The sequence below is a fragment of the Rhineura floridana genome, chromosome 20 (genome assembly GCF_030035675.1).
Source record: "Rhineura floridana isolate rRhiFlo1 chromosome 20, rRhiFlo1.hap2, whole genome shotgun sequence".
Classification (NCBI taxonomy): domain Eukaryota; kingdom Metazoa; phylum Chordata; class Lepidosauria; order Squamata; family Rhineuridae; genus Rhineura; species Rhineura floridana.
The window spans coordinates 5,494,394-5,521,280 of NC_084499.1; the positions used below are offsets into that span (position 1 = coordinate 5,494,394).

Consider the following 26,887-nt stretch of genomic DNA (forward strand, 5'->3'; position numbering starts at 1 on the left):
ATAACTTGGATCACCTTCTCAGGGAAAGCCTGGGTTAACAGATGTGTTTTAAGTGGGTGTCTCCATGTCACTACTTTAGGTGCCTGTCCCCTATAATGTTATATATACTTATTTACTGTATTTGCATGCTTTCTGATATTTATTTTTTGAGCTGCTGTTTGAAATGCTTCTTTTCACTGAAATGTGTCATTGTATTTTACTTCATATTTACCATATATAATCGGGGGAGTAGCTGGGCTTTGTGTTTTCAAATGGGGATCAGTCCTTGCCTCTTCATCCCAGAATCCTAGTATAACCTGACATCTCTAGCACTTAGCATAGATTTATTTAGTCTGCATGCAATCTCCATTTTAAGTCTAAATGCAAATGCACGGCTTCAACATCCAAACTTATTTTGTGGGTTTTGCCTTCATCCGCTCCCCTTCTTTCTGTAACCTCTTGACGGATTTTTGGAGAACTCAAAAGCTTGCTCACTAATTTGTGATATTTTCGTTGGTCTTAATATAGGTATTGCGCAGCTGTGGATTTTGGAGGGTTTTTTTCTCCCTTTATGGACAAACATGGCTGACTTTGTTATTTATGTATTTTAGGTTTATATTTTAAGAGGCTTTGCCCTAAAAGGTGGCCTTGAAAAGCATGATTATCCTTGGAGGATGCATGCATGCATATGTGTGTGTCTGTGTAGAACAAGTATTTACTTATTATATCACATTATCCATTTTCCATTATCAGGAGACATCATGGAGTGCTCCAAGCAACCAAGTCGAATATTTGCATACAAAAAAATGGCAATTGCTTATCTGAAAGCCATGCAATAATCTTAGCACACTGGGTTTGAAAACTGAGCGGTGTGTTTCCAGAGAATTAGAACACACGTACACGCTCCGGGAATAAGATTACGTAAACACTATTGTTGAACAAATGACTCAAGGAGTATAACAGAATTATAGTGTTGGAAGAGGTCTTGTTGCTCATGTAGTCCAGAGACGTCCACAGACGAATTAATCAAATGCATGGTATCTGTAAGTGTGCTTAAATATCAGTCCTTGACAGGATACCTGTCTGCCTTTTCCTCACTGCGTTTTTGCAGAGCAATGCTATCCATGTTTACTCAGAGGTCAGCCGCACTCCCACTCTGTTTCATGGGGCTTACTCTTAGGTGAGCGTATATAGGATGGGAGCCTTAATCTGCATTTTTGTTCCGAAGAATGCAGAAGTCTCAGCTGTTACGGGGGTGGTTCTCCTTCACCCTATGGGTTTTGGCTTTGCTTTTGGAGTTTCGTGTGTCCCCACTCCCTGGCCCTAGAGAGGAGCACTTGCTTTGCCTCATAAGGCCCCTTAAGTCACCTTTCAAAACGGCGCCATCACCGGCGCCATCTTTACTCCTATCGCTCCTACTCTATGTATCAAATATACAGCACTCCTTCTTGGACTAACTCTCTGTCATTTGACGTTGAGTACTACAAGCCAAGCTGAACAACACCACACTTCTTATTAAAACGGTGAAAAGCCTAGGTTGGAAGGTGTTCTTGGAAGAAATAAAAACTTCGCGCCCTTAACAAATATGGCGTCAGAGGGCTTAGAAGCGCGGCTTCGTTGCCTTTTCGCAAGACGGCGGTTCTGGGGGCGTCGTACTGCCTTCCCGCTTCGCTCTGAGTGCGACGTCATCAGGAGCCGTCGCCGGTCCTCGTTGCCATGGCAACCACCTCCGCTGGGCCTACCTAGGCGCGGATGATTAGGAGCCGTTTCTCGGGATGTTCGGGGACTCCGTGGCGAGCGGAGTTGATGTGGAGTCGGTGTGGAGAAGGGACCAGGGGGCTCGCTGCGAGGAGGTGAGAGTGCTTGGTCCTCATTCCTTACTTTAAACGGAAACTTATGGCGACCCTATGTTCACGGTAAGCGGCATTCAGAGGGGGTTTACCATGCCTTCCTCTGAGGCTAGCCCTCCCCAGCTGGCTAGGGCCTGCTCAGCTTGCCACAGCTGCACATGCCAGCCCCTTCCTTGTCCGCAACTGCCAGCTGGGGGGCAACTGGGCTCCTTGGGCCTATGCAGCTTGCCCACGGCTGCACAGGTGGCAGGGCACGTAACCCCTGAGCCACTCCCTGTGGGGGTGAACTTGAGCTGGCCCTTGACGCCCAGGAGACACCAGCGGGGATTTGAACTCAGACTCTGGACTCCCAGCCAGGCTCTCCTCCCCACTGTGCTATGCCTATACTTTTAGAGGGATGCAAAAGCGGCTCATTGGGTGACCTTGGCCCTGTCAGTCTAGCCTACCTCAAAGGGTTGTTGGGAGGAGGAAACTATGTATGCTATCTACTCTTATAAGAACATAGCTGTTTTATACTGAGTCAGATCATTAGTCCAGCTTGGTCAGTATTATCTACACTGACTGGCAGCGGTTGTCCAGGATTTCAGGCAGGAGTCTCTCCTGGCCCTGCCTGGAGATTGAATCTGGTGCCTTCTGCAGATGCTCTACCACTGAACCACGGCCTAACCTCCTTCATAAGATTGTTGTTAGGATAAGGGGGGTCTTTTTATAATTAATATTGGAATTGCTTGGGAGACTATTATTGTCTGAAATGCAGGGCCTTAATTCTCAGCCTGACCTGCTACTCCATGGTTGTGAGTGAGGATAATCAGGGAGACTTTATTATTATTGTTGTTTATTGTTGTTAATATTGATATGAGTTGCTTGAGAGAGAAAGATATTTTTGTTTTTCTTTCTTATCTGAGAAAAATAAAAATATTAAGGCTGCGATCCCGACTGAAATAAAGTTCTATTGAATTCATGGCACTTCTCCCAGATAAGTGGGGTTAGAATTGCAGCTTAAATAAATGAAATCTATGCTGCCAACTTTCAGCCTCCCCCTATGTCACTGAGTTAAAGATATATATTCTCTCAGCCTGACCCACTTCAAAGAGGCGGTGGGGGGGGGGAAGAGAGAATCATGTGTGCCACCTGCTGTCTCTCTCTCTCTCTTAGCCTTAATCACCTTGCAGGTGAGAATAAAAGAGCAGCCAGGGGAGGCGTGAACATCACCCTGAGCTCTTTGGAGAAAGGGTGGGCTTAAAATGCAATAGACTTTGCGGGTGAGAGAAGAAACTGCCACAGGGCTTCAAGGGCAGAGGCCATATACTAATAGGGAGCTCAATTCTCAGTTTGGATTCTTATGTAGCCAAAATGATACTTCCCACAGAAGGAGGAGGTATTGCCAGGCTTGAGGAGGTGGGGGAACCCTGGGGTTGCAGATGTACACAAAAACGTTGGCGGGGGGAGCCCTAAACTGCTCTCTGGGAGACTTTTTGGCTGAAGAGTGATGTAAAATGCTTTCAATAAATTTATACATTTATTATTTTATCCATTAGTTGCTTAAAAGAAATGAACTCAAAGTGACTTAAAGCAATAGCTAAATGGGGACTGAGCATGCCTGGTGTGGAATGCTGTCTGACTGTGTGTTTAGGTGCGGGAATGTAAGGAAGTACGCTAGAAGAGAGAATGGCTGGACACCTTGTTCTGGTGTGATATCCTCCCATAACGTGTGTTGGTGGCAAGACTGAGAATGAGGCTTATACTGAACTGCATTAGGGACACTGGGCGCTTTCTTACACAGTGATTGGTCCATCTTGCTCAGTAACGTCTACACTGACTGGCAGTGGCTCTTCAGGGTTTCAGGTTGGGGGCCACCAGTTCCTGGGCCAAAGCAGGCCATGATCTAAACGTTGTCTGCTCACTGCAGACTCTGGTGTGTCTGGCCTGGTCAGCAAAGGACAACGTACAAAGCTGGTTTAGACAGACAGAGTCAGGCCCTTCGTCCATTAGCTCAGTGATTACCTACACTGAGTAGCAGCAGCTCTCAAGGATTTCAGGGTTCTTTCCCAGCCCTACTTAGAGATGGTGGGGCTCAAACCTGGGACCTTCAGGATGCAAGGCAGGAACTCTGTCACTGAGCTATGGTCCTTCCCCACTAGAGGAAGCTGCCTTTAACTGAGTCAGACTCCTGGTCCATCTAGCTCAGTATTAACACTGACTGGCAGCTCTCCAGGGTTTCAGACAGGGTACATTCCGATCTCCATCTGGGATGCCAGGGATTGAACCTGGGATCTTCTGCATGCTAGCAGAAGCTCTCCCACTAAGCTACAGCCCTTTCCCTAAAAATAAACTAAGGTTCCAGTCCTCAGGGTTCTGAGTAAATGGCTGATCTAAATAAAAACATAGGGAGCTGCTTTATACCAAGTCAGAGCAGGGTCCATCTAGTTCAGCGTTCTCAGTACTGACTGATAGCAGCTCTTCAGGGGTTCAGACTGGAGACATTCCCAGCCCTACCTGGAGATGACATTGGAGACCTTCTGCATGCAAAGCAAGTGCTCTACCACTGAGCTATGGTCCTTCCCCTAATTGTGTAATTATTGTGCTCTCCATTGTATTTCTGACACAAATCATATTGTTGAATATGTGTGTATTGGTCAGGAAGCTGTTAATTAAAAATATAATGAAAAAAGGAGAAAAAAATTACAGCTGGCTAGAACCCTTAACTGGAGCACTCCCAGTTGGAGACTTAATGTCAGGCATGAAGGTGAGGTGTAAATATGGGCTTATGGTTAAGCACTACATAGAATCAAACCATATGCTTTGTAGGTAAGGAGAAGGTCGGGCTGATGTGTTTCTGGAACTTAAAAAAAAAAAAGATGTTGAGCTGCGTTGGCGTAAATCAAGGCAGCCACGATGAGCCTGCTAAAGGACTTGTGTTTTGAATCGGAACGAAACAACTGCGGCAAAGTTACCTGGACTGAGTTTCCCTCTTGCTTTTACTGGCTGCACAATTCTCATTTTAACAGAAAAGCACCCAGACAAGATTAATCTCCACAGCCGAAGCTGTAACCCAGTCCTGTTGCTGCCGAGATGCTGGCGTACAGACAGACAGCGAGAGAGAGCAGGGCCGAGGACTGACTACTCTTCCATCCCCTGTGCTTGTGGATTATGCTAGCCTGCGTTCCTTTCTGCAGAGTGTGGAAGAAGCTGTCATCAGGGAGCTTGACAAAAACTGGAAAAGCCATGCCTTCGATGGCTTTGAGGTGAACTGGGCAGATCAGAATGAAACGGTAAAGTACTCGTTCTTGTGGTAGCATTAATATTTATAACTTCTGCCTTTGTTTGCATGTCGCAGATTCATTAATACTCAGTGAGGAAAGTCCTCGCACAAGGTGAATGTGGTTAGGTTTGTCAGCCTTTGAACTGGCTGCTGACAAGCAGCTTAAGTGGCAGCCGTGAGGGGCAGAGGTAAGTAGGGTGATGCCAAAAGCCCAGTGGGACCTCCGCCCTTGGTCTCTCTGATTCACTCCAAACTCCAGTGTTGTATCCTGCCAGTAAGGATGGGGGAGAAATCTGATTCAGTTTGCGCATTAAAACCAAATCAGTAAAATCTGGACTTTCTGGAACAATATGAGAACGGAAACACAGCCATCCTTCAAAACTTGCTCTTACCCAAATTTTGTGATGCAGTTCTCCAAACGGTGTTTACAAAAATGTACACACTAAGGGAAAATGTGCACAAAAATGATATATTAGTAAAAATAACATACAACAGTGCATTAGATTAGGAGAAATTGTTTGCAAAATGTGTACATTAGTCAAAACTGCATACAGAAAATGTGTGTGTGAGGAGAAATTCACACGAAACATTGAAGGATTTCCATGGGGATTTTTTTTAAATCGCAGATTTCTGCAGAAATGTTCAGAACTGAATTTAAGATTGGAAAAATGAGAGAAGAATAGAAATCGACAGATCTTTCTATCCCTCCCTGCCAGTTAGTCACTTCATTTGATTGGGGTGGCTAATTTGTGGACTGCATCTGGGCCCCCAAGTATTTTTATGCCCGCCTCAGGCCGCCAACAGATTAATTTTAAAAAAACAACAACAATTTTTTACTGCTGTTATGGATCCCACACTATGATGCCAAAAGAATCCCCCCCAATGTTTCCATTTTTAAAATGTTTCCATTTTTTACTCTCCCATAGGTACCCCACTCTGATGCCAAAACTTTTTTGTTCCCCACATTTGTTCATTAATTACATTTTTTACTGAGTACTCCTGCAGGTCCTCTGCTGTGATTCTGTGATGGCCACATGTGTTTGTGGTTCCCCTCCCCCAATTATCTTTTTTTAAAAATGTCACACCCAATTTTATACTTTGGCCACGTCCATTTTGACATCCAGGGTTAACCCTGTGTTAGTGAGACCCTTGACCCAAAAAAGCTTCCTGGTCTAGATGTGTGTCCTGAAGAGGAGGCAGTTGTTAATGTGGCTTAGGAATACAGGAAGCTGCTTTATACTGAGTTAGACCATTGGTCCATCTAACTCAGTATTGTCTACATTGATTGGCAGCAACTCTTCAGGATTTCTAACAGGTGCTTTCTCCAGCCCTACCCTGAGATGCCGGCGACTGAACCTGAGTGAGACCTTCTGCATGCAAAGTAGTTGGTGTAGGACTGAGTCGCCGCCCTTCCCAAAGACTGAGCTGTGGGGAGACCAGAAGCAAAGGAAGGAGTGGAGTGGAGTGGTTCCTTTCACTAGTGCTGGCATGGCTGTGTGAGAAGAACCCCTGTCCCCTACTGTCTCCTTCTCTCCCTTGTCTTCTCCAGCCAATACTTTCAACTGCCTTGCCTGTCCTCTTTTTTCTGGATTTCCTAGTCTGGCAACTGAGATTGCCCTCCACACACTTGCAGAGGCGTGGAATTGCCTCCCGTCAATAGACAGACTGCAGGTGGCAGACTGGCAGCCAGGGGAACTGCGCACTGCTCCATTGGATCAGTTTGTAGCTGCCCGTTTAAAATGACCCTCTTTCTTTCTTGTTCTCTGCTGCTAGTTCTCTACATCTCTCTCTGTAATAGTGTCAATATTTTTTAAAAATATTTTTTATTAATTTTCAAAATAAACATATGCCATTGCCAACACAACTGTTGGAAATTGGAAAACATGAATAAAGTTTATATCAAACAACTGACCCTTTTCCCCCCAGTCTGCCCCACCCCACCGTCGCCCATCATTGCACTTCGAGAAAATAAATGTTGCCGACATTCTGTCTCCATATCAATTATTTGTACTTATTAAAGAGTCTTTGCCAAATCTTTTACACAACATAAAAAGGAAAAGCAAAAATCAAGTGTCAATATTGGATTAGTAGAGTTTTAAACCACTCCAAGTCACTATTGCAACTCTTAGGCATTCCAGATGTGGGTGTAATACAAGGACAGCTTTTTACTATGTTCATTTTGATTAATATACGCTACAAACGGATACCATGTATTTAAAAATTTATCGGTTTTGGTTGTACCTTGCGCCAACCGGAATTTAGTTGTTAATTTTTCCACAAAAGCCAAGTACCAGAGCTTTTGATACCATTGCTTCAAAGTGGCTTCAATTAAATCCTTCCAGTAAGTTGCAATTGTGATCCTGGCAGCCATCAATAAGTAGCCTATAAGTGGTTTTTTTTGGGGGGGGCTTAATTGGCACCTACAAAAAGGTTCAAAAATGCAAGTTGTGGAGTCCTCTGGAACTGAGGCTGTGATACTTTGTATTGCATCAAAGACTTGGGTCCAGAAAGGTTTCACTCAAGCACACTCCCACCACATATGATAAGTCCCCAGCGAGGGACACCCCCTCCAACAAGTGGGAGTGTGCACCACATTCATTCTAGAAAGGTGAACAGGCGTTAGGTACCACCTATGTGCCACCTTTAACATGGCCTCAGATCTGTGGAGTGGATGTGTTTCCAGTGGTTTATCCCAGAATGTCTTCCACTCCTGTTCATCAGTCTCACCACCCCAGTCTCCCTCCCATGCCTTTTTAAAACCATTCATACCATCTGCCCCTAATGATAGTAGAACTCTGTATATTTGGGAAATTATTCACTTATTTCTGTCTCTGGCTGCCAAAATGATGTGTTGGAATGGAGAGAGGGTTGCAGTGGCTTGGGCTTTAATTCTGGGATAGCGTCAGTATTCTGCTTTTTTGCAGGTCTCTTGCTTGCATAGTCTGTCGTATCCTGAAGCACAAGAGCGCAAGCTGCAAGTCACCAGCGTCTCCTGGAACGCCACTGGGGCAGTTGTTGCATGTTCGTACGGCAGGTGAGTTGATCCAAACTGTGATTGCAGGAATGCCTGCTGGGCTGCTGCTGGGTAGGCTGCATTCTAAAATTTTTGTAAAAGCTTTATTCTAAGAGTAAGCCACTCACTAAGGAGGTTCCTCTAGCCTTGCATCCTGTCTCCCGCAGTGGCCAGCGATGTGCCAGGAAGCCCGATGTGCCAGGAAGCCCACAAGCAGGACAAGACAGCAATAACCTCCTCTCTTGTTTGTCCCCAGATCCTTGTATTCAGAGATAGACTGCCTCTGCACATGAAAGTTCCATTCTCAGTTATCATGGCCAAAGCCTCTAGATTTGGGGGGGGGGGCTTTGGCGTTATGCCCCCTTTTCTTGTGAGTGAAGGGGACTCTAGTGTGACCACAGTGCTATTCAGATGAAGGGGTGCAGCTGTACAGATTTAAGCAGGTTCTGTCATTACAGGAAGTCGCTTCAGCCAGTGGTGTCTGGTGCTCATTGGGATTGGTGGGGCGGAGGGCAGGGAGACCTTCAGCCCTCCAGATGTTGGATCACATCTGTCACCCCTGACTATTAATCATGCTGGCTGGAGCTATAACATCTGGAAGGCCACAAGTTCATTAGATCTCTAAACTTGTCTGATAACTTAAAGGTCAGTGTAGTCCAGCTTTTGATTTCCAACAGTAGCCAGTTAATTGACTTGAATCTTCCGATTAAAGTTGGAAGGATAGTTGGAAACCTCTTTCGGATCAAGAGCAGGACCAAGGAGAGGGAAGAGGGTTTTTTTTAAAAAGAGGGTTTTTAGTGTTTTTATTTGCTGCCCTGGGCTCCTACTAGGAGGAAGGGCGGGATGTAAATTTAAATAATAACAATAATACAAGTAATGTAACATTTTTAGACTGAGGAAGAATTGAAAGAGGTAGATATATTTGTTAGCACCAACTGCATATCCACACCACTTGCTTTTCATAAAATGTTTTTTCCCCCATCATACGTTTTTGTGGGTGTAGATGACCCTGTCTCCTTTGCTTTGTAGCTCTCAAGGGCTTTGCACAAGTATTTTCCTCTCCAAGGTCAAATGCTTGTGTGGGAGCCTTACGCAGTTGCCTTTTGAGGACGTTCCAATGGCAAATGCTAATGTTGCTCTTGTTGGGAGGTGGGAGGGCCCCTGTGCAGGGTAGCTGAGAGAGCGCTGCGTTTGGGCAAGGCACCTGGGTTCAAGCCTGCTCAGGCAAGAAGTTCACTTAGCAGCCTCTGTTCAGTCAGTCGCTTTCCCAGCCTAACCTACCCTCCACGGTGATGTGAGGCTAAAATATACTACTAAAGCCATAGAATCATAGAATATTAGAGTTGGAAGGGGCCTATAAGGCCATCAAGTCCAACCCCCTGCTCAATGCAGGAATCCAAATCAAAGCATTCATGACAGATGGCTGTCCAGCTGCCTCTTGAATGCCTCCAGAGAGCCCGCTACCTCTCTAGGTAATTGGTTCCATTCTGGTACCGGTCTAACAGTTAGGAAGTTTTTCCTGATGTCCAGTCGAAGTCTGGCTTCCTGCAACTTGAGCCCATTATTCCGTGTCCTGCACTCTGGGACGATCGAGAAGAGATCCCGGCCCTCCTCTATGTGGCAACCTTTCATGTACATGAAGAGTGCTACCATATCTCCCCTCAGTCTTCTCCAGGCTAAACATGCCCAGCTCTTTCAGTCTCTCCTCATAGGGCTTTGTTTCCAGTCCCCGGACCAATAACAGCAGAGGATGGTGTTAATTTTAGGGGGAAATCCTAAGCTTCCTCACTTGTAAGTTCCAATGGAATTGGTGGGATACACTTCTGAGTGAACTTGGGTATATTTATATTTGTGTGGGCATGTGTAAAATCTCCACACACAAAAATATGAAAAAATCAGTCTAGTTATCCTCTAGGACTAGTGAGGGGTATTGCCTGGGGGGTAGATAGAGTGGCCTGGAGGACCACATTCACCACCCCCCCTGGTCTGGAGGGGGCAGGTCTCCAGGCAGGCTGGGTGTCCTCTCTAGGCAACACCTGCCTGATACTCCTTTTTTTGTTTTGTTACTTGCAGACTGGATGATGGGGATTGGAGCACGGAAAAATCCTACGTCTGCACCTGGAATCTTGACCGCAGAGCGCTAGACCCCAAACATCCGGATCTAGTGGTGGAAGTTCCCAGTTCCGTTATGTGTTTGGCTTTCCATCCACTGCAGCCTTCGCTCATAGCTGGTATCCTGCTCTGCTGGTTGCTTCCATTCATTCGACTCGCATTGCCTTGCCTGGCATTTTTGCCACCTCTCAGTAGCACAGCTGCGTTTATGTGGTGCCTTCTTCAGTGCTTCAGATGACCAGCAGCCCCCTGGAAGCTGCCTAAAAGCTTCCTCTGAGGATGTGGCCGTTTGCCCAGCCAGGCAGCTGAAATCCAGCATGGCCCCTCCTCCTCCTTCTGTGGGGAAGCAGTAACTTGGGCGTCATTGTGTGGTCTGAGCCTGCAGGCTTGCCTCTGCATGCAGTTAGATTGGCCAAGAGGGAACACATGACATGTGATCTGTTCTGGTCTCTTGGCATCTTTTCTTTGTGGTACTGCTCTTCCCCAGCCCCCCAAACAGGGATAGTTGGAGCTTCAAGGATGTGATTTTGATTGGGGAAACTGTATGTTTGTGTCAGGGAAGGGTAGCCCCCCCTCCCATTGCTGCTCCCCCATCAAGTTAGCAGCTCCACACCTGTCCCCCCTCCCCGCATCGCAGTGGTAGAAGGATGTGGCACATTAGAAGTGCTGCTTAAACCACTGAAAAAGTTTCAGCATCACAGTAAACACACGGAGGCATCACGTCCCTTTCTCAGGTGTGGCTTCTTCCTTTTAGGAGGCCTTTTCAGTGGGGAGGTCCTAGTGTGGGACACCAGCAGACAAGAAGACCCCTTGGTCTGGAGGACAGGAATGACTGATGACACCCACACCGATCCAATTTATCAGGTATGAGGGGAAGGTGCCATCCCTAGACAGGCTGTGCTTTGTGGCGAGACGGAGGGAGAGAGTTCTCAAGGGAGATTTCCATGGTCCCTTCTCTGTTCTGGGCACCTCAGTCGCCATCCCCAGTGGGGACGGATTGCTTTTGCCAGCAGACGGGAGGCTTTTCTTGGCTGAAAACAACTTCCCCCTTTGATCTACGGAACAATGCCGAAGAGCAGTCCTGGAGCTAAGCATTCCTAGCTGTGGGTTGCTGCCTCTTCTTGCTCCTTTATTTTGTGGGGAAGAGGAAGGGGGTGGGGCTTTAACGCTTCATGCTGCTCACCCTAAAGTCCTGATCTGAATCGGAGCCTTCCACAGTTATTTTTTGTAAAGGAAGACGTGGCCTATTGCCCAAACTGTGCATAAAGTTGCATCTTGGTTGATCCCCAGTTGTTTGCTTCAGAACGATTGTTTCCTTGTATAAATATTTGATACACTGGCTAATAAACTAAAAGAGCCTTTAGGTCCATCCAGCCGATTCAAGAAATCTTAATTGAACACCTGCATGAGGGTTTTTTTAGTGCAGCATTTGCCATCCTGGTGCCCTCCAGATGTTTTGGACTATGGCTGCCATCAACCCCAGCCAGCACTGTTGCAGTCCAAAACATCTGGAGGGCACCAGGATGGCAAATGCTGCACTAAAAAAACCCTCATGCAGGTGTTCAATTAAGATTTCTTGAATCGGCTGGATGGACCTAAATAAAATAAAAAACGAGAGAGTCTTATGACTATCCAGGGAAGGGAAGATAGGAAATACCCGTCTTCGCAAGCACAAACTAGGAGGTGGTGCAGAAGAACAGCCCTGTTGCTGTGGACCAGGCCTGGGTGGTGTCTTTTCCACGGTCTGCTTTCCTTGGTGGGGCCTTGCCTGGGGAGTGAGTGGGAGGATGAATATACGCAGCTCTGCCTGTCACGTTTGACAGGTGGCCTGTTTTCCATTTCCATTTCTGAGAAAAACTGAGTGGATGTGTGTATTGCCCTGGCGTGGGGGGGACTTAATTTTCCAAGGAGTCGGTGCTACATCTAGTGGTGCACACTGGCACTGGGTCGCTGTAAATTACTGGTTTGATAACGACCTGCTGTGTGGTGTTGCTGCCTAATTCTTTTCCCGAGGAATGCAGAGGATACATCGTGCTGCTTGCTGTCTGTTCCCAGCAGCCTTGGCAAGGTGCTCTCTTTTGACTTTTCGTTTCCGAATTAGGTTGGTTGGCTCCAAGGCTCAAAACATGGCCACCCTTTCCGCATTCTGAGCGTATCGACCGATGGGAAGATCCTGGTGTGGCAGGAGGAGAGGGACGGCATCCTCAAGCCTGCAGATGGCTTTGCCTTGGCGTTGCAGCAGATTCCCAGGAGCACAAAACTGAAGAAGGTTAGTTTGGGCCGGGCATGGAGTTGTCCAAGGGGAGCTTGGGGTTATACCTTGCTTGGGAGAATGTTAGCAGTCGTGTACTACATCAGCAGCTTTGTGCAAGTATAGAGCAGAATCTGTGTCAAGCTGCCGAGCCAAAGGATCATTGTTCTTCAGCCTTGGGCCCCAGATGTTGTTGGACTACAACTGCCATCATCCTTGGCCATTGGCTAAGCTGGCTGGGGTTGATGGGAGTTGTAGTCCGACAACATCTGGGGACCCAAGACTAAAGAACAGTGTCCTAGAGGAACTGATGACCACTTAGGACAAGGTGTGACGGGTTGGCACTTGGCAACTTCTGGCTGTCTGCTTAGGTCTGTTGGCAGTTTTCATCCCCCATTGATTCGTATTAGCCACGAGAGATAGAGGAGGTGGATGATCATCACATTCTGCACCATTGTACATTCTGCATTCTGTACCCTACCTGTTCTGGACCGGGGTGGGACTTAAACTTCTATTTCCTGGATGCATCCTGCACGCCAACCAGGGAACCTGCCTTATAAACAGAGCTGAGCCATTCATCTGTTTAACCCAGTGTAGCTTCTTGCAACTGGTGGAGGATCTCTTAGAATCATAGAATAGCAGAGTTGGAAGGGGCCTGTAAGGCTATTGAGTCCAACAATCCCAAGAGGTTGTTCCCATTCCTGATAACTGGAGATGCCAGGGAACAGCTATGGGACTCTCTGCATGCCAAGAATGTGATCTGCCACTGAACGATGGTCTCTCTCCGATGTGTGATCATGTTGTGCAGTTGCTAACTGTGTTTAAAAGAAGGCCTGGAGACTCTGGGTCTGTTGTCTTGATACAGGGATATTCTTAAGCCACACCCAGTGATGTGGGCTGTAGATGGTCCCAGAGGTGAGCCAATGGGGTGACCTTGCAGGGCCTTTTAAAAGAGGTATTGGAGGGGCGCTGCCAAGCCGGGTAGTCTCTGTTGCATAGGCCTTTTTTTTTAGTGGCAGGTCTCCTGTGAAGAGGCTCTCACCTTTCTGTTTGTCAGTGCACCTCTCAGTCATGCAACAAGAATGACCAACTTTCTACCCACAATGCTTCTGGAGAAGTTATGTGGGGACTTGAAGCACTAAGTCACCCCTGGTTTGCCTTGGGAAATGCAACAGGACTTGCTTAAGTAGGTGTTCTTAGTGAATCTTTCAAAGTAATAAAGTATGGGTTTTCCTTCCTCTTTTTGTGTCGCCTCTGAAACTCACAGTGGGTTTGTTTCCTTTCTCCGCCTACCCTCACAGCATCCACGAGGAGACATCGCAGTGGGTGTGACCTCTCTCTCCTTCTCCCACTTTGAGCCCAGTGTGTTCGTCGTTGGCACCGAAGGTGGCTATTTGTTGAAATGCTCTACTGCAGCGGAGGCCGTTGCTCTCCTGCAGAAAGGCAGCTCTATCCCACTTAAGGCACCTGCACAGTTTGTCTTCTCCCCCCACGGAGGTCCCGTCTACTGTGTAAGCTGCTCACCTTTCCACAGGTGAGCAATATGCTCTGCTTGACTGTAACTTGAGATGCAACTTCTGGGTAAGCGGAGATTCATGGGTGAAACGCTGCCCCGGTCTGTCAGGCACTGCTCTGTGTGTGTGGTTCCCTTCCTGCCCTCCCAATGGAAGGGACATCCATAAACCCTTTACATCGCTCTGCCCTTGGAGCACGTGGGAGGACTAACCACCAATAGCAAATTCTGTATTTCTGCTGATGGTTTGTATGGAACGTAGCAGGATAGAAGATGCCTACTTGGCTTGACTCAATACTGAGAGAAGCCTAGGTTGCAATTCAGTGACATGGCAGTTGTTCACATCCTGAATCTTTCCTTTTGCCTTCTTAGCTTCAGTGAGCTTATGCTGGTAATGGCATCTCCAAAAGCTGTAACGGTCAGTCTCTGAAGTTCTTTGTTACTTTATGGTCCCCATTTTTAAATAAGTGATTGTTCTGCAAGAGCCCCTAAAAGACTTCAGTCCAGAATGATGTTCTGGGATCTGAAGCAGCCTTCTCCAACCTCCAAATATTTTGGCCTCCAGCTCTCATAAGCTTCAGCTAGCATGATCAAGGATGATGGGAGTTGGAGTCCAGCAACATCTGGCCACAGCTTTCTCATCCCTGGTGCAGCCCTGTCGTGCGAAGGCGATTACTGTCTTGCCTAAGCAATGCGATCTCTGAAACTGACACAGCAAAAAGCCCCTCTGGATGGCTTTAGGCTTTCCATCATCTTACCCAAAGTTTGTTTATTTCCAGGAATCTGTTTTTGAGTGGAGGGACCGATGGGCACGTTCATTTGCACTCCATGTTACAAGCTCAGCCCCTTGTTTCCCTTCAGTTATCGAAGAAATATATTTTCAGTGTGAGATGGTCTCCAATACGACCCTTGGTTTTTGCAGCTGCTTCTGGTGAAGGTAAGGTATGCTTTAAGCCCAAAACAGAGGAATTGCAAAATGAAAATTTCACTTTGGCTTCAGCCCTGGGTGTGACACAGTCATCCTGATGTTCTTGGACATCCTAACCTTTAATGGTCAGGGCTATTGTTGATTCTGCTTGACCTTTTGGCAGTATTTGACACTACTGACCACAGCATCATCCTGGAGTGGCTGTGTGTGATGGGGAATGAGGACACTGTTAGAATGGTTCTATTTCTGCCCACAGAACATCTACTACAGACATAGCATTGGGAGACTCCTGCTCAGCTTCATGGCGTTTATCCTGTGGACTCCCACAGGCTTCTAGTTTGTCCTCCAGGCTATTTAATAATCAGGATGAAGCTGTCATCAGATTGGAAGCACTCCGCGATTTTAAGCGGTCACTGGAGGTCCAGGTGGCTTCAGTGACAAGGAGTGCTTATGCGTGGTGTCAGTGACTGTGCACTAATAACTTTTTGGCTGGACTACAATGTGCATGGGCCTGCCCTTGAAGACTGTTCAGATGCTACAGCTAGTGCAGAATGCCACCACCAGGGTTGTTACATGGGCAAGTGAGAAGATATCATGTTATACTGATCCTTATAACTCTGCACTAGCTGCCTCTTAGCCTACTGGGCCCTTTTCAAGGTATTGGTACTGGTGTATATGATGTGGGGCCCAAGTTTGTGAAAGAGCGCATCCCATGATATCTGCTGATCTGAGCTTTACGATCTAGGAGGGTGTCCCTGTTTGGTGCCATCAGTGGGTAGGGAGATTTAGTTGTCCCTCACATTGCTGACGCTTAGGCATCAACTTAAAAACTTGTTCAGCAGGCTTTGGGTAGTTAGTTGTACATTTTAAAGAGTTCATAACCATTGTGTTTTAAAAGTTAACTGATTTGTTAACTTTAATTACTCTTTTATGATATTTGTATTTTGCTAATTGCCCTGGGCTGAGGCAGGAGGAAGAGCAGGGTATAAGAACAATTTAAAAAACTTAAGCAGACTTTTTTGGTTCTACTTTCATTTCTTTTAAAAAATGATCTGTAGCTTAGTGTTATGGCCTCACTTTGAGCAATAGCTAAAATGGTCAGTGCTGATGTCGTTGTGCCTTCAAGTCGATTACGACTTATGGTGACCCTATGAATCAGCAACCTCCAAGAGCATCTGTTATAAACCACCCTGTTCAAATCTTGTAAGTTCAGGTCTATGGCTTCCTTTATGGAATCAATCCATCTCTTGCTTAGTCTTCCTCTTTTTCCACTGCCATCTGTTTTTCCCAGCATTATTGTCTGTTTCAGTGACTCATGTCTTACTATATGTCCAAAGTATGATAACCTCAGTTTTATCATTTTAGCTTCTAGTGATAGTTCTGGTTTAATTTGTTCTAACATCCAATTATTTGTCTTTTTTTTGCAGTCCATGGTATGCGTAAAGCTCTTCTCCAACACCACATTTCGAATGAGCTGATTTTTCTCTTACCTGCTTTTTTCACTGTCCAACTTTCACATCCATACATAGAGATCAGGAATACCATGGTCTGAATGATCCTGACTTTGGTGTTCAGTGATACATCTTTGCATTTGAGGACCTTTTCTAGTTAGTTCTCTCATAGCTGCCCTCCCCAGTCCTAGCCTTCTTCTGATTTCTTGACTATTGTCTCCATTTTGGTTAATGACTATGCCAAGGTATTGATAAGCCTTGACAAGTTCAACGCCCTCATTGTCAGTTTTAAAGTTACATAAATCTTCTGTTGTCATTACTTGAGTCTTCTTGACATTCAACTGTAGTCCTGCTTTTGTGCTTTCCTCTAACTTTAATCAGCATTCGTTTCAAATCATTACTGGTTTCTGCTAGTAGTATGGTATCGTCTGCATATCTTAAATTATTGATATTTCTCCCTCCAATTTTCACACCTCCATCTTGGTCCAGTCCCGCTTTCCGTATGATATGTTCTGCATGTAGATTAAACAAATAGGGTGATAAAATACACTTTCTGATTGGCAACCAATCGGTTTCTCCATTTTCTGTCCTTACAGTAGCCTCTTGTCCAGAGTATAGGTTGCGCATCTGGACAATCAGATGCTGTGGCACCCCCATTTCTTTTAAAGCATTCCATAGCTTTTCATAATCTACACAGTCTTTGCTGTAGTCTATAAAGCACAGGGTGATTTCCTTCTGAAATTCCTTGCTCCGTTCCATTATCCAACGTATGTTTGCTATGTGATCTCTGGTGCCTCTTCCCTTTCTAAATCCAGCTTGGACGTCTGGCATTTCTCGCTCCATATATGGTAAGAGCCTTGGTTGTAGAATCTTGAGCGTTATTTTGCTTGCATGGGATATTAAGGCAATAGTTTGATAATAACAGCATTCCCTGGGATCCCCTTTGGAATTGGGATATAGGTTGAATGCTTCCAGTCTGTGGGCCATTGTTTAGTTTTCCATATTTGTTGACAATTTTTTGTCAAAATTTGGACATTCAGTCTCAGTAACTTGTAGCAACTTTATAGGTATGCCAAGTATTTTAAGAGCAGCTCACATTCTAAAATTTCTGGTTCTTCATCATATGGCTCCTCTGTCAATGAATCTGTCATCCTTGCATCTCTTTTATAGAGTTCTTCAGTGTAGTGCTTCAATCGTCCTTTTCATCTGTCAGTGAGTGTGTTCTGCTGTTGATTATGCAACATCCCTACTCTTGGTTTAAATTTCCCTTTCTCTATAATCTTTTGGAATAGGGCTCTTGTTCTACTTTTGTTGTCCTATTTCTATACAGTAACTATTGTAATAGTTCTTTGTCCCCATGTACTAGTCGCTGTATTATTGCATTTAGGGTTCTGATTGTGTTTGTCTCCTTTTGCTTTTGCTTTCCTTCTCTCTTTAACCATTTTAAGTTTCTTCAGTCATCCATTGAGGTTGTTCTCTCTTTTTAACTAGAGGTATTGTCTTTTTGCATTCTTCCCTGGTATTTCTGACTTCAATCCATAGTTTTTCTGGTTCTCTATCAACTAAGTTTAAAGCCTCAAATCTGTTCCTTATTTGATCTTTATATTCTTCTGGGTTATTTAAATTGTATTTTGGTATTATGATTGCTTTGTTGTCCACCTTTAGCTTTACTCTGATTTTCAATATTACCAGTTCATGATCTGTACCGCAGTCTGCTCCTGGTCTTGTTTTTGCAGAAAGTATGTCTCCATCTTCTGCTACCAATTATATAATCAATTTGATTCCTAAATTGACAATTTGGTGATGTCCATGTGTAGTGTTTTTGGTTGCTCAAAAAATGTGTTTGCAAGAAACAAATTATTGATTTCACAGAATTCAGTAAGTCTTTCTCTTGCTTCATTTCTATCTCCTAAGCCCCATTTCCCCACAGTTTCTAGTTCTTCTCTGTTCCCTACTTTTGCATTCCAGTCCCCTGTGATTATCAGAACATCTTGTTTTGGTGTGTGATCAATTTAAAATGGTTAAAAACATATGGCGTTAAGGGCCTAAGGAAGTGTTCAGCTTTAAGAGTCTAATGAAATTAACTGTAGGCAGGTGGGTACTTTACCAGGGCTGGAGGAAGACCCAAGCTAATATGGGTGTACAGTATTTATTATTCTGTATTAAACCCATAATTTGTGTCACCATGTACAGTATTTATTTTATTACTTTTAAATTCCCAAAGGAGCCCATGACAGTACAGAAACCATACAGATTGGACTGGTGTCTGAATTTAAATGAAACCAGTTGCCTAATTTGCTTTGCAGCATGTCATTTGTTTTTTAAAAAGGGCAGTGAAGAATTGGGAAAACTACAGGAGGGTTGGGACTTAAGTGGTACTTTTGAAGAAGATGCCCTGTGCCCACACTTCAAAGGATGGTGGAAGCTGTGCTACAAATGTGCACTTAGAAAATTTCTGTCTCACTGCTGCACTAAGATGTAGGACATCATGGTCAGTTTTACTGTCAAAGGTGCCAACTACAAGGGAGAACTTCTCTGGTTTCTGAACTTTTAGCAAAAAGGCTTGATGTTTTCTGTCGGAGTCTCTCAAAAAGAGAGTTCTGCAGAGTTCAGTATAATTATTAAGAACGTAGTTCCCAAAAACTCTGCTAAGCTAATATAACTTAAAATGTTTTCTTTGTTTTCAAGGAGAAGTGCAGCTGTTTGACTTTGGAAAGAGCTCTCAGAAGCCATCCATTTTGATCAAACAGACCTCGGACCATACCCCTGTGTACTGCTTGGAGTTCAACCACAGACAGGCTCAGCTTCTTGCTGCTGGAGATGGGAGTGGAATGGTGAAGATATGGCAGTTAAGTTCAGACTTCACAGAAGAGGGACCACGGGAAATGAACCATCTTGACCAACTAGCAAATGAAGTCACAGATTAATAGGGACCACAATAAAAACCTTGATGTATTGATCTCATCAGGCCTTTAACAACTCCCCTCCTCCCGCAACTCTGGTAGTAACTGTGTAGTGCAGAGTGTGAAGGAGGGCATTAACATTTCTTGCACTTTGATGGCCAAGAGGGGTTACATAAGCAACCTTTTTGGGGGCGCGTTATGAAGTAGCCAAAGTAGGTTTTCACTTGGACCAGTAACTTTTATTGAAGCACACTGCAACATGTATGGCTCATTGTACTGAGCTTTAAGCTAAGCAGTTTAAGATTATATCTGAAAGGTAACATTGATTATTTTAGAGCACAACGATGGACACATGCAGACAGCCAAGAGGCAGATGATATGACAAGCGCATTCTCAGGATCCTGCAGAGCTAAAGCTAGGGCTGGTGCTAGATTATCAATTCACAAAGAGTGAGCGTGTAAATTCGATGTAGTCATAGGCAGATGGAAGTTCTCTGCCTTTGCTGTCCATGTATGGCTTCATGTGAGAGATGCAGTAGTCCGCCTGTTCCCGGCTCAGGTTCTGAAAGGGAAGAGAGGCGCATGTAGTGAGAACAGGAATGGAGGGAGGAAGACAGAGAGAGAAGTACAGCAGCTTCCTGGGAAGTAGAAGTGACTCTTTGGCTTCTAAACTATTTAGTGAAACAATTCTTGACACTGCAGATTTTCCCTCCAGTAATTTCTGCTGAGGCTCTCAGAATTCTGAACTAGAGCTAGTTTTAGACTTTAGTGGGAACATTGCATACACAGTATTGACAGAGAAAGAAAGGACTGCTGACTACAGGTCTCCACTATGGCTATTTAACCCCCACTGAAAAGGTAACAAGTAGTTAAGGCCCAGGAAAAACCTATTCTTTCCTCAGCTGGGAGAAAAGCATCAGGCACTTACCTGGTAAAGTTCCTCCTTGGTCACATAGGGCTTGCCCTCTGAGCTCAGGGCACGGAAAGCACTTTCTATTTCTTCACTGGATTTCACATTCTCAGTCTCCCTGCTGATCATGAACGCCATGTATTCTTGCAACGAGACATGTCCATCCCTGTCAAGGAAACAAGTACAGCACAAGACTGTTCCGGCATATGGGGTTGTCTACACTGAGTAGACCCACTGATATTAATGGACGTAAGTGATCCATGATCTCCACAGCAAGCTGAAGGACAGTTTTTTAATAGGCAAAAGTTGCTTATAGACAACTGCATAGGAAAAAGTTTGAAGATTAAAAAAGATGAGCTCTCTGAATTGAACTGGTATTCTACCAAGTCAGTTTCTTCAACCAAGACCAATAACTTTGCAGAGAAGAGCAATTTACTCAGTAGCGCTGCCCACATGAAATGTCTGTGCTGTCATAATAATTGAACTTGACAGTTTAAAATCTGTTATGATGAAGAAATAATTAGCGAATCTTAACATCTTTCTGATCCTAGTTAGGCAGTTCTTGCCACTGCATTTTCAAATGCAACTCTACCCGTGAACACTAGAAACTTTTAAAAAATATATAGAGAGGTGCCTGTACCTGTTAGGATCAACTGTGTCAAGAATAGCCTCGAACTCTGGATCTGGCTCTCCTTCCTCCACCATAGGCAAATCGTAGCCTAGAGAGCGCAGGCAGGATTTAAATTCCTGGTGATTCAGCCGACCAGATTTATCCTTGTCAAAGTGTCTGGAATGAACGACAGCAAGCCATTAAATTAGCTAGAGATGTCCCTTTGCTAGCAGATTACGAACTACAGTTTAAACATCTACAATATTTAGTGGGATTTGATCATATTTATACCACAGAACAAATTTAGCTATCAGTTCTGACTTTCTCCGTACCACCTCTCCTAGAGTTTGACAGGACTGAAATTTAAGTACGGCAGGGGTCCCCAACTGCTTGAAGCCTCAGGAGAAACACTAGAGATTCCCACCCACCCCCAAAATAGGCAAACACCTACATGCACCCCAAAACACCAAAAAAGGCATTAACCCCCCAAACTGGCAACCCCTACCAGGGACACACCCCCCCCAATTTTTTAAAAAACCCTGCCATTAAAAAAAATTGGGATGGGCAAGGTGAACAATGACTGTCCCTATTAAAGTAGCTGCAAACTTACTTAAACATCATGCTGAACTCCTTGAGGGCTTCTTCAGTGACTCCAGTTGTATTTCTAGAAAGGAAGGAGGACACGGGCAGTAAGCAGAATGAAAGCTGCTGTACCTGGTGCACACAGTAGGAGTAGCCACAACGCTGCCCCCTCCCACGCTTCCAACATGTGCTCAGCGACAGACGTAGGCCTCCCACACAAAGTCAACTACACTGGGCCATGGGCCATGGCTGCACAGGTCCGTTTGCGTAGCACCTTTAAGAGACTTGGAATCAAAATTAAAAGCATAAACCATCAGATGTTGAAAGAGAGCTAACTGATCAGAAACTGTTCCATGGTTCTTCGTACTGCAAAGCAAGCATGACAAGGATGCCTGAGGCCATACCTGGCCTGTATCTGCTGCTCAAGATTGTGCTGCATTCTCATCCCAAGCTGGTCAAGCTGGTCCCACTGCTGTGCCAGCCCCACAGTGCTGTGCTCAGTGTACTTGTTGTCCAGAATAAGAGCTTCCTCCATAGCTGCTCCAAGGTCCTCAATCTTCTTCAGCTGGCTCCTCATTGCCCGTATCTCCTGGTGCTTGCGCTGTTGGGGAGAGAGAAAATCATGCATATCAGTGGGGCCCCTGTTGAAAAGGATGCACACAAGACACGCTGCCGTTTAACGCTAAATTCAGTTGCATCTGAAATGACTCCCAGCCTCTAGTTCTGTTACAAGAATTGCTGAGGTGTGAGGAACCCAATAGCAGAAACCTAGGAGCCTTGCCCAGCCTGAGGGCTGCATGCCAGCGGTGGGCAGGACCAGAGGCAAAGCTACCAAAGAGTGGACAGTCCTCTTACCTTTATACAGTAGGCCATGCAAAAGTCGGAGGTTTCTACACACACCTCCACCAAGGCAAGGAAATGGCACTATCACAATTGGATACATTCCAGTTGGGAAGGGATGAGGTGCACAAGACATTTGAATCACTATCACTGCTGGTGGTGGTTCTTTCATGGATGCCAGTGAGGTCTCCACGTGGGTTACAGTCCCCAATCAGCTTGAGACAGGAACCTGTCATAATTTTTTCTTGGCTCCTCCCCTTCTTACTGAGGTGATGCCAGTTCTGTTCCTGTCTCAGCTCGGGCAACAACCTTTGGCTGTTTTTCTCTCACTTCTGTAGACTATCAGCCTACAGCTCCTCTATTTTCCTTCGTTCTTTTCTATACTTCTTATTATCTTTCTCTTCCTCTTTTCGTACCTATTCTTTCTCTCCTGGCTGAGATATGGAAGCACTGCCGTCTTCTCAGACCGCCAGGACAAAAACCCGTAGCTACAGGGCAGCACACAGTGGCTACTGTGGTCGGATCCCTGCAAGGCCATAAGGGGTCAGGGCAGCACTCAGCTCCTGCTGCAGTCAGTTCCCGGCCGCCGTCTGTCCCACAATCCCAGAACAAGAAGGGACACAAAAAATCAGGGCAGCACCCAGCTCCTGCTGCGGTCAGTTCCCTGCAGATATTGGGCATGACGGCAACAGCTCCAGCGGACGTGCAACGTCCGGCCAGGGAGCATAGGCAAGAAGCCTCACGTCAGAGCATGAATTTCGCTGCTACATCGCGGCACAGCTCTAATCGGGGTGGAGGCCTACTGTGCGAAGTGAGCCTTTCACCACCGCCTACTGCCTCTTCCAGCTCCCTAATGATTTTTCCCGCCGAAAAGGCGGCGGCGGCGGCCATCTTGAGTGGCACTCAAGAGACGTGTTCGATAGAGCCTGCAGTCCACCGCCATCTACTGGAGCAGCCGGACGACAGCAGATCGGAGGATGAGGGAACGACGGAAGCCCATGGGCGGTATGGCCCCCCCGTCTCTCCACCCCAGCTCTCTCCTCAGCCTATGCCAGCTCCTTTAATAACCCCTTCAATGACGCTGGCACAGTTGTTTTCGCCTGACGTAATTCGGCAACTTAAGCAGGCACTATTAGAGGAGGTCCCACCATTTACTGTGATACCCCCCAATACTCCACAATGCCCACAGCCTACGGCAGTAGCCGCCCCCCCCACCATGTAAGAGACCACGCCAGGTTGCCAGACTGCTTTCCCCTGACCGGACTTTGGTGGCTATGGGTACGGCGTATTATGAGCGGGACCACCAGGATGCCCTATCAGAAATCGGATCTACAGGGTCCATGGATGACGGAGAATGGACCGATGCCTCAGAAACAGAGGCTCAAAACTCGGTCAGGCTATTTTTGGAAGTTCATTTTGAACCATTATTAAAAAAGGTGATTGCTTCCCTGGAGCTGACTGCTCCTTCTGAGGAACAACCTACCTCCTCCAGGCCAGCTATGGTACTGCCTACTGTTAAGACCGGGCCTAAGGGCATTCCGTGCCCACCTATGCTGTTGGCTAATATTCAACAGGAGTGGGAGCTACCGCTATACCCCAAAAGAGGGACTAACTGGGCTAATATACTATATACCTTAGAACCCAGTGTTATGGAACAGTTGCGGGCCCCAGACGTGGATGGGCCTATTACTGCGCTCCTGTCACATTCGATCTTGCCACGGGATGGGGATGCTCATCTCAAAGATCCCATACAGCGCAAGTCAGATCTAGCACTTAAGCGGGTACATGAAGCGACGGCTATGTCCATAAGAGCCTCTGTGGCAGCTTCAGTATTCTCTAGGGCATCACTGCTGTGGATTGAGGACCTAGCCCAAAATCAGGAGCTGGAGGTCTCCAAGTTACGAAAGTCCATTTTAAAACTCTCACGCTGCATGGCCTTCATAGCAGACGCTACTATGGATTCCTCACAATTTGCAGCCAGGGCTATGGCCACGGCAGTGGTAGCCAGGCGCCTAGTATGGCTTTCACATTGGGATGCGGACAATGCATCCAGATTTAATCTAGCCACGGCTAAATATACAGGTGGGAAATTATTTGGGGAAGACAATCTGGCGGAGGTATTGGTGGACAATAAGGGTAAAAAGAAAGTTATGCCCTCACAGGGGAAAGAGGAAAGAAAGCCATTCCGACGCTATACTTCCACTTTCCAGACGCGTTCCTTTCGTGGCTCAAGGCCCTTCTTCAGCAACAGACAGAGGGATTTTAGAGGCTCCCGTTTTCCCTGGCAAAACCAGAAGCCTCCACAGAGATTCCACCAGAATAGACAGCAGTCCTACCAGACTAGGCAGCAGCATCAACCACAACAACGTTTCTGACTCTATACCTGTCGGAGGTCGACTCAATTACTTCCTAAACCAATGGCAGACAACAACAAAAGACAAATGGGTCCTGAGCATTATCAAAGACGGGTACAGACTGGAGTTACATCAGTATCCACCCCCACGTTTCGTCTTCTCACACAGACCGACATCACTACAAAAACACGGAACATTCCTAGCAGAAATAAGAGCACCTTCTACAAATCTCAGCTATAGAACCCATCCCCATGGACGAACGGTTCTCAGGAGTGTACTCCCTCTTCTTTTTGGTGGCAAAAAAGGACAGTTCATTCAGGGGGGTGCTCGACCTCAGGTTTGTCAACCAGTTCCTGAAACGCAGGACTTTCCAGATGGAAACTATAGCTTCAATCAGAGAGGCACTCCAACCCATAGACCTCAAGGAGGCCTACCTGCACATTCCAATTCACCCCACGCACAGAAGGTTGCTCAGGTTCACATACGACAAGAAACACTTTCAATACAAAGCCCTGCCATTCGGACTTGCCACGGCACCCAGGATCTTCACCAAGGTGCTGGCAGCAGCACTCTCAGGCCTACGTCTGAAAGGGGTGCACCTCTCCCCTTATCTGGACGACCTACTTCTCAGGTCTCAGTCGTTTACCCAGGCAAACAAAGACTTAAATCTTACACTCAGTTTCCTACAAAACCACGGTTTTTTAGTGAACGTTCAAAAGAGTCACCTCTACCCCACGCAATCACTTATACACCTGGGCACGGTGATAGACACCCTTGCTCAAACTATAACGCTGGCGCCACAACGAATCCGGGTCATCACAGACCTAGCACGCTCCATACGCGACCAAACGAAATCAGACTTGATGTGCCTGGCAAAACTGCTCGGGATGATGGCATCATCTATAGCAGTTACACCATGGGCCAGACTTCATTCACGTCCTCTTCAACATCTTCTGATCAAGTTCCAGAGAGACATCGCCTCGAGGCGACACCGTGTGATTGCCTTACCACACAAAGTGCGTCAGTCTCTCACCTGGTGGCATCGGGACTCGAATTTGTCCAGGGGGATCCCGATACAGGACCCGCCTCGCGCAATAATTACTTCAGATGCCAGCCTCTGGGGCTGGGGGGCTCATTATATGGATCTCTTTGTACAAGGACGTTGGAGTCCACCAGAGACAGCCAGGCCCATCAACTGGCTGGAACTGAGGGCAGCTCACTTGGCGCTGAAGCATTTCTTTCCCAGTCTTCACTACCCCGATGTATTGATCAAAACAGACAACACCTCGACCAGATCATACATAATGAGACAAGGAGGGACCCGATCCAAGCTCCTCAGCGGAGAAGCAATAGCTATGCTGTCCTGGGCAGAGCAGCGCCTTACATCTGTATCGGCGGAATACCTGCAGGGAGCAATGAACGATCAGGCGGATTGGCTCAGCAGATGTCAGATATTCCCAGGGGAATGGGCACTCAACAGAAGCGTCTTCCTGATGGTTCAACAACACTTCGGAAAATTAGAGGTGGACCTCTTTGCCTCGGACACAAACTATCAGATCCCTCGATATTTTGCAAGATTCCACATGCGTGGGGCGGAACAGATAGATGCACAGACAGCGAGTTGGCCACAGCTCCTACTGTATGCGTTTCCACCAACTCCTCTCCTCGCCAGAGTCCTCAACAAGATCAGGAGGGAAGAGGCGCAGGTGGTCCTAATAGCCCCATACTGGCCGAGAAGACTGTGGTTTGCAGACCTAGTCCAGCTGTCTGTCAGAACCCCCCTTCCACTTCCAAATCGACACGACCTGTTACATCAGGGACCGGTCCTCCACCCAGACCCAGCCTGGCTTCAGCTAGTCGCCTGGAGGTTGAACGGAGCAGGCTGTTAGCATTAAATATTTCACCTGATGCGACAGCAACTATCCTGGCGTCACGTAGGCCATCTACGCTCAGGATATACCAATCCACTTGGGCAGCTTTCCTGCGTTGGTGTACAGCGCATGACACCAATCCTATTACGGCATCCGCACCACATATCCTGCAGTTCCTCCAGGACGGCCTCCACCAGGATCTACGTCCTAACACCCTCAAACGTCAGCTATCGGCGCTTGCATCCGTTCTATCTTTAGACGAAGGGGTCTCTCCAGTGTCACATTCGCTGCTCAAGAGATTTCTAAGAGGAGCAACCGTTATCAGCCCTCCGGTAGTGCACAGATTTTCTTCATGGCACCTCCATACAGTGTTGACTGCACTACAGAAATCTCCATTCGAACCCCTGCAGACGGTTCCTTTGCGAATACTCACCTTCAAAGTCACGTTCCTCATAGCAA

The 26,887-nt window shown here is 46.4% G+C and overlaps 2 protein-coding genes across 9 annotated transcripts in view; one reads left to right on the top strand and one right to left on the bottom strand.

Moving 5' to 3' along the window:
* Positions 1-1,581: 1,581 nt before the first annotated feature.
* On the top strand, positions 1,582-19,323 carry DYNC2I2 (dynein 2 intermediate chain 2). Of its 3 annotated transcripts, XM_061603678.1 has the most exons (10): positions 1,582-1,832; positions 4,838-5,101; positions 8,016-8,125; positions 10,178-10,335; positions 10,971-11,080; positions 12,318-12,485; positions 13,769-14,001; positions 14,353-14,398; positions 14,760-14,917; positions 19,048-19,135. In XM_061603678.1, the coding sequence occupies exons 1-9, from the start codon at positions 1,755-1,757 to the stop codon at positions 14,913-14,915; spliced, it is 1,323 nt and encodes a 440-aa protein (XP_061459662.1). In that variant the 5' UTR covers positions 1,582-1,754; the 3' UTR covers positions 14,916-14,917; positions 19,048-19,135. The 3 variants fall into 3 exon arrangements, with proteins under 3 accessions (XP_061459662.1, XP_061459660.1, XP_061459661.1); XM_061603676.1 differs by lacking the exon at positions 14,353-14,398 and having other exon boundaries at positions 1,584-1,832; positions 19,048-19,323; XM_061603677.1 differs by lacking the exon at positions 14,353-14,398 and having other exon boundaries at positions 1,805-1,895; positions 19,048-19,323.
* Positions 19,324-19,479: 156 nt separating this feature from the next.
* The window catches only part of SPTAN1 (spectrin alpha, non-erythrocytic 1), a 91,536-nt gene continuing 84,128 nt past the window's right edge, over positions 19,480-26,887 (bottom strand). For all 6 annotated transcript variants that reach the window (XM_061603672.1, XM_061603673.1, XM_061603671.1 and 3 more), the window contains 5 exons: positions 21,768-21,964; positions 21,392-21,445; positions 20,812-20,958; positions 20,190-20,337; positions 19,480-19,823 (listed from right to left, as the gene is read on the bottom strand). In XM_061603672.1, coding sequence (XP_061459656.1) covers positions 19,698-19,823; positions 20,190-20,337; positions 20,812-20,958; positions 21,392-21,445; positions 21,768-21,964 — 672 coding nt within the window. In that variant the 3' untranslated portion in view covers positions 19,480-19,697. The remainder of the gene's footprint in view (positions 19,824-20,189; positions 20,338-20,811; positions 20,959-21,391; positions 21,446-21,767; positions 21,965-26,887) is intronic.